Source organism: Lottia gigantea (assembly GCF_000327385.1).
Source record: "Lottia gigantea unplaced genomic scaffold LOTGIsca_26, whole genome shotgun sequence".
NCBI lineage: Eukaryota > Metazoa > Mollusca > Gastropoda > Lottiidae > Lottia > Lottia gigantea.
In genome coordinates, this window is record NW_008708797.1 from 1,885,788 (window position 1) to 1,898,691 (window position 12,904).

General features: G+C 31.6%; 2 protein-coding genes across 2 annotated transcripts; one reads left to right on the forward strand and one right to left on the reverse strand.

The window, feature by feature from the left end:
• Positions 1 to 363: 363 nt before the first annotated feature.
• Positions 364 to 8,127, forward strand: LOTGIDRAFT_117522 (hypothetical protein; the record flags this gene model as incomplete). The annotated part of the gene is made up of 11 exons (XM_009056013.1): positions 364 to 432; positions 2,501 to 2,557; positions 3,381 to 3,509; positions 5,444 to 5,546; positions 5,839 to 5,904; positions 6,117 to 6,233; positions 6,597 to 6,675; positions 6,938 to 7,025; positions 7,277 to 7,457; positions 7,738 to 7,818; positions 7,991 to 8,127. The coding sequence occupies 11 exons, from the start codon at positions 364 to 366 to the stop codon at positions 8,125 to 8,127; spliced, it is 1,107 nt and encodes a 368-aa protein (XP_009054261.1).
• Positions 8,128 to 8,258: 131 nt separating this feature from the next.
• LOTGIDRAFT_215214 (hypothetical protein) lies at positions 8,259 to 12,657 on the reverse strand. The gene is made up of 5 exons (XM_009056014.1): positions 12,580 to 12,657; positions 12,233 to 12,308; positions 11,778 to 11,849; positions 9,390 to 9,501; positions 8,259 to 9,138 (listed from the first exon to the last, which is right to left on the reverse strand). The coding sequence occupies exons 1-5, from the start codon at positions 12,651 to 12,653 to the stop codon at positions 9,011 to 9,013; spliced, it is 462 nt and encodes a 153-aa protein (XP_009054262.1). The 5' UTR covers positions 12,654 to 12,657; the 3' UTR covers positions 8,259 to 9,010.
• Positions 12,658 to 12,904: the final 247 nt, after the last annotated feature.

Genomic DNA, 12,904 nt, shown 5'->3' on the forward strand with positions numbered 1-12,904 from the left:
ACCAATTCTATTAATTAGTGGATCCTTTCTTTATATTGTTATCAATTAACACATTTTCATCAGCACAAGAAGGTGCAAAACTGTATGAGGTAAACTTCCAATACATTTTAAAGAGGCCTTGACATGCTTTTTTTTTGAGCAGGAATTTCCGGGGTAATCGTGGTAAAGGTGGAATGATGAGAGGCCCATTTAACAAACCACATGGACAGCCGTAAGTTATATTTATTGAAGAGCTATTTAAACATAAGATTTTTAGCTGTAAGTAAGTAGGCCTAGGTATTGTAAATCTGTGATTTTGCTATTTAAAACTATTTGTGTTGTACTAATCCAATGTGTCCATGATGGTCTAAAAACCTAAGCTATATGTATGAATATTTGTGTCTTTACAGATTCCGTGCATTTGTTCCCCATATCCCATTTGATTTATTACAGGTAAGATGATAAGAGATGATTTAGCCCCTAAAGGCTACTGCCTTAAGCATTTTATTTGAAATTTCACTTCTCATGGAATAAGTTCGTTGTAAAAGGTTGTTGCAGCTACAAAATGACAGCATACTAAATTGTTATTGTGCTGCTAAAAAACAGTTTTGTCTTGGAAGACTTTAGCGGTACTAGTCTAGTGCCACTTAACCAGCCAAATATTGGCATTTCATTTTTATACGCCCACATGGAAATGTGGACGTATATTGCCGTCGCCCCATCTGTCCACATTTGTTGTATGCACAATAGAGGCTACGGTTTTTATCTGATCTTGATGAAACTTGGTATGCATGTGTATATTGATGAGAACCCGGTCAAGTTCGAACTTGGTATTAATCGGAGGAACGGTTTTAAAGTTATTGCCCTTGACTTAGTAAAAACACGTTAAATTTGGCTTGTATGCACGATAAAGGCTACGATTTTTATACGATCTTGATGAAACTTATTATGCATGTATATATTGATGAAATCTCGGTCAAGTTTGAAATTGCTAATAATTGGATGAACGGTTTCAGAGTTATTTCCCTTGACTTAGTAAAAACGAGTTAAATTTGGCTTGTATGCACGATAAAGGCTACAGTTTTTATCTGATCTTGATGGAACTTGGTATGCACGTATATATTGATGAGATCTCATTCAAGTTCGAAATTTGTGATAATCGGATGAAAGGTTTTAGAGTTATTGCCCTTGACTTGGTTAAAATGCGTTAAATTTGGCTTGTATGCACGATAAAGGCTACAATTTTGATCCCATTTGATGAAACTTAGTATATATGTATATATTGATGAGATTTCGGTCAAGTTTGAAGTTAGTAATAATTGGATGAAAGATTTCAGGGTTATTGCCCTTAATTTAGTAAAAATGACTTGTAGTCATGAAATGAAACTCGGTATGCATGTATACATGGACAAGATCTCAGTCAAGTTGAAATTGGTAACAATCGGGTGAATGGTTTTGGAGTTATTGCCCTTGAATTAATTCAATGCATCTAATTTGGCTTGTAGGCCTGATAGAGACTACATTTTTTTATATGATCTTGATGAAACTTGGTATGAGATCTCAGTAAAGCTTGAAATTATTAAAAATCGAATGATAAGTTTCACATATTAAACAGCTACAGATTTTGTTATCATTTCTGACAGCTGGTAGTGGGCTTATGTTACCTTTCCTGGCAAGCTATCTTAGTATCAACTATTAGACATCTTAAATGCCATTTTTATACGCCCACATCTATCTATGACCCTTAGAAGCAGAGTTATTGCTCTTGCCCCAAAATCTTGAATATGCTATTACTCTCTTGGTTTTCAACCGATTTTGATGAAACTTAAAATGAATGTTATTGGACCTAAATCGAAAGGTTTGAGAAAGTTTAATATACTTCTGATTAAATTTAAGGCTTTTTCAAGAATTAGGCCTCTTACGTCAGTTTTGAGGAGTTATCGCCCTTTTTTTACCTCTATAAAGTAAGTGTTTTTATCAACATCAATTGCTTGTAAACGCTCTAAAAACTAGATTTTTTGATGGAATCAAATGAAATTCGGTATGTGTATACATATTCATAAAACAAAGATCAAGTTTGAATTTGAGCTATTTTCAGCTGTTAGAAGCAGAGTTATTGCCCTTGCCCCAAAATCTTGAATATGCTATTACTCTCTTAGTTTTCAACCGATTTTGATGAAACTTAAAATGGATGTTTCGTTTTTTACCATCCGCATACCGTGAAGGGCGTATATGGCTGTGGTCCACTATCTTATTTTATTAAAGGAATACAACCTCTATGAATGAACATAAACTTTACATACTCAAAAATTGGCAATTAACAATAATCACATCAGTGGTGTCATCACTGTACCACAAAATCTTTCTTTTATCAGATAAATCCATTAAAGTAATTGAGATTTGATAAGCCTTTTTCGATAAGTATTTCTACAGTTTACCAGATAATTCCTTACCTTACGTTCATTTAACAGGTAGTATTCCTTTAAGCAAATTTTGAAATTGAAAATGATTAATGTTTTAGTGTGAATCAGCATTTCCAAAATCCAAACCCCCATCAGATGAAAAAGCATTTACTGAGGTATGTAAAATAATTTAATTTCATAAGCAATTGTATATCCTGGGTGAGTGCTTGAAACCTCGTATCAAGTTATCTGACGCAGAATTACTTTTGGAGAAAAACGCAAAAAACTATTTGTACGCGTATTTTGTTAAAATCTTTTTTATTATTTTTTACTGCATTCTTGGAAAATATGAACCTCATATAACAATTCGAGATCTCCGGCCTATTGAACCAAAAACTTGTATAATAATGCAGTATACGAGGTTTTTAATGTTCATCTGCAGAAAAGGAACATTGAACCTCGTATGATAATATATTTTACAAGGTTTTAAATCTGACTGTTTATATACGTGTTATTTAATTAGCGCTTTTTGAGTTATTTACAATCAAGCTCAGAATACGAGGATTGATCACAAGATCCGAGCTTTTACGAGCTTTCGAACAGTACCAAAAAGTCAAAATGACCAAATATGGCATATACGAGGTTTCAAGCGGTCACCCACGATATGTGGATTAGTATAAAATATATTTGTAGCTAAAGTAATGTTAGATCTAGTCTTTGTATAAAATTATAAAAATTGAATGTAAATACTCATGTTCAACTAGAAATAAAAAATAAAAAGTGTTTTACCGTCTCAGAATTTGGAAATTATTAGATACACAGTTATTTAAAGTTATTGATAGCTGTCACAGTAATTTCCTACAATAAAAAGACTTTCTGATGACTACAGTTCTTTTAGTCTAAACTGTAGACAGATACGAAGTCAACAGCTTTTTTTTACCATGGAAACTCTTACTTTTACCTTTTTAAAAGTAATGTCCTATTGTATCATACTTTCAGGCACTTTTGAAAAGAAATGCAGATTTAACTCCTAATGCAGCTGAACAAGCTTCAATATTAGCTTTAGTTACCAAGATACAAAGTGTTTTAGATAATTTGGTTATAGCACCTGGGGCTTTTGATTCAGCTGTAAGTTAATTTTGTTTAGTTAAATAATTTTCAAAAATAAGTTCATTCTATTTTCATTCATTTTGAGTATTGGTTCATATCCATTGCATGGCTTAAGACTTTCATTTTGCTACCATAATGGTTTTTTACTCACAAAACAAATACATTGTTCATCTTTTTGAATACCTGTACTGAAAACTAGTATGCTATCTTTCAATATTATCAATTAAACTAAACACATGAAACCTTCCTGAAAACTTTGTACCTTTATCATGAAACATTTTAAAGCATTGCCCAATAATTTATTTACAGAATAACAGTTTACCAGTAAGTTAATGATCATTCTAATCACCAACTTCCATCACAACCTCATCTTATCTTAAACCCTTTCTATATATTCTACACTTAGTCTACAAAATGTATTTTGATATATCAGTATATCTATGAAAGTAATAAAGGTATACCTAGTCCAGTCTCAGTGAATGACAGTGGTGCACAGCAATGCAGTTATTGATTTATTGAAGGAAAGATGATCCCTTACATTTGGTTGAATGATTTCAAAACCTGATTATAGCTTTAAGATTTTTCAAGAAATATGTTAAAATACACATTTGATTGAGTGTAGAATATAAAGAAATAAAATTTGATTAATTGCAATTAACAAAGTAAGTTCTAAAATATTTAATTGATAATACTAGTATGCATTTGATTCCTAACAATTAGATTTCTACTTCTTTCTATAGATAATCTAGAATAACAAATATCGTAGTGAATGAATAGAATCTCTAATATTACTATTAGATCTATTGTTAACTTTTATACAACTCTACTTCCTTTGGCTGTGGTTTACATTTCATATTGAGCATTATAAATGTCTTATTATTTCACATTTATTGGTTATGGTTTGCTTGGTTAGTTTTATTTTGTGCCTGAGATATACATCCAAAAAGTTTCCAGTAAATGTTGATAATTAAAGATTGGATACATTGCAAATCTTCTTTCCAATGATATTCAAAACATTATGCATTTTGTAGAAGTGTCTTTTCGTTTTCCACTGACTTAAAATAGAAGTTGACCCAGTTGGATTTTTGAATGCATATTCTTTTATTTCATCAACCATTTTGTTAGAATAGATGAAATTTCTCTCAGTTTAAACATGATGATATGTGTGAATGTATATTGTAAAAGCCTAAATGCCTTTGCTTTATTGAATGTAAATGTGAGACATGAGATTTTCAGGTTTTGAATAAACTGGGTATATGGTATGCACAACATTGCTATGATGTTCTAACTAACAAGAAGAGATAATAATTCAGTGTGATATAAAACATAGATTGTGATGTCATAACCTGGATCTTTTGAATCCTTAATTCAATTTTACACAAACATTTTTTGCAGTTATTTGACTTTGACGACATTACGTGTTAAGATTGAATATGTAGATGACTGATTGAAAAAAAAATGCTATTAGACTTCAAATGTTGTTGTAATCAATATAATAACAAAACTTTAAAACCATCGTGACACAAGAATGGGATTTAAGTTAATAGCTTCTTAATCTGGCCACATATTCTCGAAAGAATCTTAGCGCTAGGATGACCTAGATTTTTATCTTCTGACATCGATCCTAAGACATCTTAGAGCTATAATCGTTTTGAGAATACTTGGCCTGTTCTGTTTTCTTTGGTTCTTGTGATTCAAGAAAAAAAAACAGTTTGTAACTGTTCAAAGTGACAAACATGTACGTTACACAAATTATGTAACACAATCTGTTTTGAATGTCGTTAAAATCGAAATACTGATAAATTATTAATTAATTAACATATAGCTATATAGCCATGACACTATTATTTGTGCCACAGTAAAGCACTATCAAGTCTTCATTAGGGAAATACCAAGTTTTACCTTGGGTTTTTCACATGGCATTCAAAATGCCATTGTTTGTATATTTTTAGCAAATAGAAGAAGTAAGACAAGTTGGATCATTTAAGAAAGGAACAATGATGACAGGTTCTAATGTAGCAGATATTATTGTAATGTTAAAAACACTTCCTACTAGTAAGTATACCACTGCTAATTTCATTTCACCACTACAAGAAAATTTCTTGAAAATGTATTACAGCATTTATACACTAATGGCTTGGTTGTCAATACCCCATAGTGCACACCATCTACAATCGATTTGTTTACCTTGAACCTTTTTCTCAGAAATATAAAAGGGACAGAATTGCCATTATAAGCTAGAAAAATTCCCTTTCTGAGACTAAGGTACTATATTGGTCCAACAGATACTCAATCTGACCCTTTAAATTTGAATTTTTTCCTGATTTTTTGTTGTTGTTGTTTTTAGAAGAGGCAGTTGCAGCATTAGGTAACAAAGTCTTAGAAGAATTGAAGTCACAAGAATCTACAGAAGGTATTAAACTTAATATATTACATAATGTGCTATGGAAATTAAAGTCTTGCAAGAATGGTTACTCATTTCTAAAGTTGTCTATTACTTATTTCAATTTCCTTTAAAGATAATTTTCACAGCATGTTTCTGGATGTACACAAATATTATGTATAATTTATGACTTATTGGTGTATTATGGCTGTTACAACTATATTTGTGTTTTCTGTTGACAGTTTTAAGTATGTTAACAACAGAGAGTGGTTTCGAGATAAGTTCAGCTGATGCTAGTGTCAAATGTTTGATTTCTACAATTCCACCAAATTTGAAAAAATTAGACCCAGAATTGCATTGTAAGTGAAGACACATGTAATGTTTACCCCCTTTATGTCCAAATTCCCACACGTTCAAAGGACAGTATTCAAAATTTTAATAAACTGATTCAAAACATATTTTGTTTGATCAAGTAGATACATACATGTAAATAGCATGTTTAAAAAATATTTTCAGGTATATTTACGACATTTTTGATAATAAAAATTTTGCATACTGCCCCGTTAATTCCTATTTTTTGATAGTCAGAAGAAAAGGCTTAAATGTCCCTATTTCATTCATTTGACAGCATGCTATTTCATTTCTTCTTTATTGAGACTTGTTTTTCCCTTCTAATGAGTACATGTATAGTGTAATTTCAATGTAATATATTGATTTTACAGTGGATGGTAAAGTCATGCAGGGTCATTTAGCTGGTATCAGACATGCTAGATGGTTTGAAGAAAATGCTGGACATTCAAGGTATGTCAATGTACACACCCAGTCATCTATCTGTTTATTTTAGATATATATTGAAAATTTGGTTGAAGATCCCCCACTCTCAACCTTCAAATGTTCAAAAGTAATGCATCTAAATACCTGAAACTGCCTGGATTTAGCTTTAATTTTAGCCCTTTTTAAGCCCTGAAGTTTAATTTTATTCTTAAAATTATCCGTTAATTTTCATTTGTTTTGTGTGATAATTGTAATTATGTAATCTATAACATTTATTATTTATTTTCAGTATAAAAGTTTTGATAAGATTATTAAGAGATTTGAGAAATAGATTTGAAGGTTTACAACCATTAACTCCATGGATCATAGATTTATTGGTAGGATTATTTTTTCTGCATGCCACTGGGACATTAATTCTACAAGATAAACTGATTAAATAGAGTCTAATTCACAACCTCTCTATATCAGAAAAATTCTTCTATGACATTTTTAACTTTTTTGAAAGTAAAGCAATGAATTGCAAAAATAAATATGATAAAGAAGTCAGTACCTTTGACCATCATAAAAGCTTGTCCACTAACAATAAGACCTACTATGTTTCTTATTAAAATTGCATTTGTTGTTACAGGCTCATTATGCAGTTATTAACAATCCTTCACGTCAACCACAACCTATTAATATAGCTTTTAAAAGATGTCTACAATTATTAAGTGCTGGCTTCTTTCTCCCTGGTTCAGTTGGTATAACAGATCCATGTGAACAGGGCACAGTTAGAATACATACAGTTATGACTTTAGAACAACAAGCAAGTACATTTGATTTATAAACATCTATACATCTATTTATGATTTTTGATATCAGAATAGATTACTGCACATGAGCATGTTGATAGTGACCTGCAAGTGATGACGGTTAAATTGGAGTGATTTGTAGAACAGACAAGATTTCCATTCTAGAAAGTGCAATGAATAGACTAAATATTACCAAGTCGGCACAGCAAATGTTTAGAAGACTTTATATATGAGATTTTCAATATATATTTATGTAATTACTCATGTTATGTAATATTTGTTTAATTATAGGATCAAGTATGTTATACAGCCCAAACATTATTAAGAGTTTTATCACATGGTGGTTATAAACAAATATTAGGAATGGAGGGAAATTCAAGTAAGTGGACTCTTTATTATTGATATTGACAAACATTTTTAATATATATTTCTCTTAGTATTATGAATAGCATGTTATAATTGTTGTTATCAATGAATAGACTGAAGATATAAAAAATTGATGCGATGAAGGAAATATAAGACAATGTTTAATATAATATGATATATTAAAGGTATAGCAACTGAAATGAGCGTCTGGGAAGGTGTGGTGGTTACACCATCAGATAAAGCATATGAGAAGAGTGAAGATAAAGATAAGGATGATGAAGATGGTGATGAAGAAGGCATGGAAGTACAAGAAGCTTCCTAAATATTTTTTATAGGTTTGTTTCTTTTCACCATTTGCAAAGAATCTCTTCAGTAAATATGACATGGAATTTGCTTTTCAGCTGAAAAAAATAAAGATCCATTTCAGTAAGAAATCATCCATCTTCATTGCAAATTAGGTTTCAAAGAATTGTGAACCTGTGCTAACTATGTACAAACAGCACATGAATTTCCCTAAATAAACTAAATAGAAATAACATACTGCAATTTGAAGAAATATTTATTATGTACAAGTACCATTATCCATAAAACATTACATTTATATTTCAGATAATTTAAACAGAATTAAATGTATCTCTGCTGGTAGAGACAATTTATTTATCACTGTATATAAATCATTACACTATGTAAACAATAAAATCATGTCATGTTGTCAATCAAATCTGTCTTGTGTGTTATTTACAATTATAACAAGAGGGCCATCCTATCTAATGTTCTTATAATGAAAACATGTTAAACATCAGAGAAGAACAATTCAGATACTGTGTTACAGGTCATACCTATTGAAAACTGGACCACAGCCCAGATACATCTTCTTGACATAAATCAAACAGACAAACATGCTGTCAAATCTGGGCTCATAAAGCAAGTCAATAAAGAAATGAAAGATAAGCCCACTGTAAAAACTGATCTGAATAATATTTGTGATGAAATTAATGATAAAGCTTTACTGAGGAGAGAAATAAAGAGCTCAAAATAGGTTGATGCAATTAACTGTCAAGATAAATTTTGCATGCTTCCAATGAGCTAGAATGGTATAATCTCTAGACTTTACAGTAATCCTTAAATATATAATTTGAAACACAGTTTATCATACCATTTCTTTACATATACAATGCTATTTTCAATTTTCATAATTGTCCCATTCACCGGCCCTTCTTTCCTTTACGTTTTTGATTTTTAGATGGTTGACTCTGGGATGAGGCTTGGGAGGATGATTGTCTTGATTTTAATTTAGGAATGGTTTCAGCTAAATATAACAAAATTGATTTACCTGCAAAATAAATGAATCATGCCATTATCCTTATCATGAAATGTACAGTTTGTAAACTACATAAACCCTGACGAAGTAATGAGGTGTAAAAAAGGCCATTACAACACTCTATGGGATACTTCCTAGTTTTTTACTGATAAAGATGAACATTTTTGTATCTAAAAAATGGAACTGACTCGTGAATTTTTCATTTGGGAGGAAAATTAATTCAGTATATGATTGTTCTCCCAGACATGAATATTTATACTTACGATCTGGAAACTTCTCATTCATTATAGAACCATCATCATTCTTTAGTTGAACTCTAATTCTACCTCTACATTTAGGGTCTCGATGATCTAATTCTCTGGGGTAAACTTTATTCTATAATTTAAACAAATGTATTAAAAGTTTTTTCTGTAACTAATATACAATATTAATAAATCAATAACAAAAACTTCTCATTGTTAAAATAGTGCTCAATACATCAATTGTATAGCAATTATAATTATTCAAATATTGGCTAATATCTCATAGGTTGAATTATAAACATGAGCACAAATTACTAGGAACATTTTTGGTTGAAATTTCTGAGAGGGAAGTGTGTCTCTATTCTATGTAATCAAATATTTATATTTTTATGAAGTCAAAGCCATATCATGATTGTACTGTATAATTTGTTTTATCAACGAATCTGAGAACACAGTAGCTAAATATTATAACATTTGATTAAATTCACCATATACTGCTGTTTCAGTATAATAGTTTAAGGACAACTTGGACCAAAACAAACACAGCCCACTTTTCAGAAGACTCTCAGCCCACATTTCCTGAGACTGCCCCAAAAATAATTCATTAATCAAGACACACTCGGACCACTTTTTTATACGCCCACATGAAATGGGGGGTGTATATTGTCGTCACCCATGTCCGTCCGTCCACAATTGCTCGTAAACACTCTACAGGGCACAATTCTTGACGGATTTTGACGAAACTTAGTATGTGTGTTCGCAATCACCCAAGGATAAACCCTATTGAAAATCAGCGAAATCGAAAAATATTAGCATGAATTATTGCCCTTGTTAATTTTTAGCTCGTAAACACTCTAGAAGGCACGATTCTTGACAGATTTTGACGAAACTTGGTATGAGTGTTAGTAATCACCCAAGGATAAACCCTATTGAAAATCAGCGAAATCGAAAAATATTTAGTATGAATTATTGCCCTTGTTCTTGAAAACACGTTCAATTTTTAGCTCGTAATCACTCTACAGGGTACAATTCTTGATGGATTTTAACGAAACTTTGTATGAGTGTTTGTAATCACCCAAGGATAAACCCTATTGAAAATCAGCGAAATCAAAAAATATTTAGTATGAATTATTGCCCTTGTTCTTGAAAACACGTTCAATTTTTAGCTCGTAATCACTCTACAGGGTACAATTCTTGATGTATTTTAACGAAACTTTGTATGAGTGTTTGTAATTACCCAAGGATAAACCCTATTGAAAATCAGCGAAATCGAAAAATATTTAGTATGAATTATTGCCCTTGTTCTTGAAAACACGTTCAATTTTTAGCTTGTAAACATCCTAGAAGGCTCAATTCTTGACAGATTTTGACAAAACTTGGTGAAATCGTTTATTATCACCCATGGATGAACCCTATCGAAAATCAAAAAATCTGAATATGTTTCATAGGAGTTATTGACCTCGTTCTTGAAAACGCTTTCAAATTTTAGCTCTTAAACACTAAAAGGCACGATTCTTGCCGGATTTTGACAAAACTTGGTTTTATTATTCAGTACCATGCTGAAGATTGAATATTTGCCTTCTAGAGTTTTCACAAGCTAAAAATTGAACATGTCTTCAAGAACAAGGGCAATAACTCATACTCAATATATTATTCATATCGCCCTAAAGAATTCAAAAGAAGTGTATGACTGAAGGTTGAATATTTCATACTAGTGATTCTTACTGTACTGCTAAATATTTTTATTCATAATCAAAGCTGTCAGTGGGTGTATATTACCTTGCCTGGCAAGCTATCTTTGTTCAATTATTGATACTACCTGGTACTCAATTATTACGCATTAATTTTCACTTTGATGTGAATTGCTCAATAGGATTAGATAAGGGATTAGATGATTTGAATTTAAAAGATCAAGAGTATACAAAGAGATTGTAGATTAAGTAATTAAAGTATGTATCTAAAAGAACCCACACCATCCAAGGGAAGTTTTTCCAGTTATTGTCAGCTTACAGTGAGGATTCTATGAGCACCAACCAACTGCTGAAGAAGTGTGGTGCAATCTATAAGCGGACCATCTTAACGACCCTTTTCAGGCCCATATAAATAAACGCTCCTTTTCAAGACCATCCAACATCTAGTCTGAATCTGAGTTGTCTTCAGCATTCTACTTTCAATTTGTTTACAAATTCCTTGGGCTAAGTCTCAGAAAAAGTGGGCCAAATGTGTGTGAAAAGTGGTCAGAGTTTGTCGTAAAAAATAATTATTTTTGGTCCCAGTCAAAAAAAAGTCCGCCCAGTCATTGGTCAAGTAAAAAAAAAAGTGAGCCAAGTTTGTTATAAAAAGAGGTCCAAGTGTGTTGTCGGAGTTTGTTTTACTCTGAGTTGTATTCAAATAAAGTATCATACTAACCTCAACTCCCATAGTCAGTCCAGCAGCTGCTATGACATCTTTAATTTCAGCATATGTTGGATTGTCCACCGCCTAAAAGTAAAAATTCAACTTATCAAATCCATCAACAATAAAAAAAGATAGTTGAATAAGTATGCACATTGTGGACGGATATATTGTCGGCACCGTGTCCTTCCGTCAACATTTGCTTGTAAATGCTCTAAATAGATTTTTTGATGGAATCAAATGAAATTCGGTATGTGTATACATGTTCATAAAACGAAAATCAAGTTTGAATGCCGCGGTGGGCGTATATGGCTGTGGTCCACTATCTTTCTCTGAAATAAAGCACCCACCCATTCATACTTTTCCTATTGATAAATATAATCCATGTTTATCAAAATAACTTCATCATAAATCTAATTGGGATTCTTAAATGCCTTTAGGTCTATATTCTTGCAGTGTAGATACTTTACCTTGCTGGTTGGGATTCTACGACCATCTTGTAATGTTCTTTTACTGTTTATGTATGTAGGATAAATGCAAATCCACCTTTAAAAAATATAAATATAAATTAAATGATGTGAATTGGGCCCAGCAATAACCATACAATTTTGACGCAGTCTGTCCGATTTATAACCCTGGTCCCTGGGCCTAAATTTGCAAACGTAATAGTGATGTTTCAGTGTTTGTACTGCAGATATTCAAACCATCAAATAAATATTGGGTCCAATCTTCATCTAAAACTCGTCTCTTAGAAACTAAAGTTATCAATATTTATAATTCGAACAATCTTCTATATTTTCGATATAATAATAGTTACCTTTCTCGGTCTGAGTGAGTGAATTCGGGATTCCACGGACGTGCAGTTTGAGGAACAGCTGTTTGGGCTGCCATGTTGTCTCCTAAACTGTGGTTTCGTGTAAAATTATAACCGGAAGTTAGACAAATTATCACAACACGAAATAAAATCGGCGTCCGAAATAGTCGGATATAGATTAGAAGTCCGAAAATATAGTGTTTACGATATCATTAGGGGTAGAATTTCGCTTAAAGGTTAAGCGTCGACCAAACTGCATTCTCTTTTTTTTTTTAAACAATATTTATTCAAGGATTACAAATATTACATACATATATATAAACATATG

What these genes read in the sequence shown, in the direction of transcription:
- LOTGIDRAFT_215214 (XM_009056014.1), bottom strand. Translation starts at nt 12,653, where the DNA reads ATGGCAGCCCAAACAGCTGTTCCTCAAACTGCACGTCCGTGGAATCCC. An exon ending in ACTCACTCAGACCGAGAAAG is followed by an intron (nt 12,309 to 12,579) that starts GTAACTATTATT and finishes TATTTTTTAAAG; the next exon opens with GTGGATTTGCATTTATCCTA. An exon ending in GACTGACTATGGGAGTTGAG is followed by an intron (nt 9,502 to 11,777) that starts GTTAGTATGATA and finishes TTTAAATTATAG; the next exon opens with AATAAAGTTTACCCCAGAGA.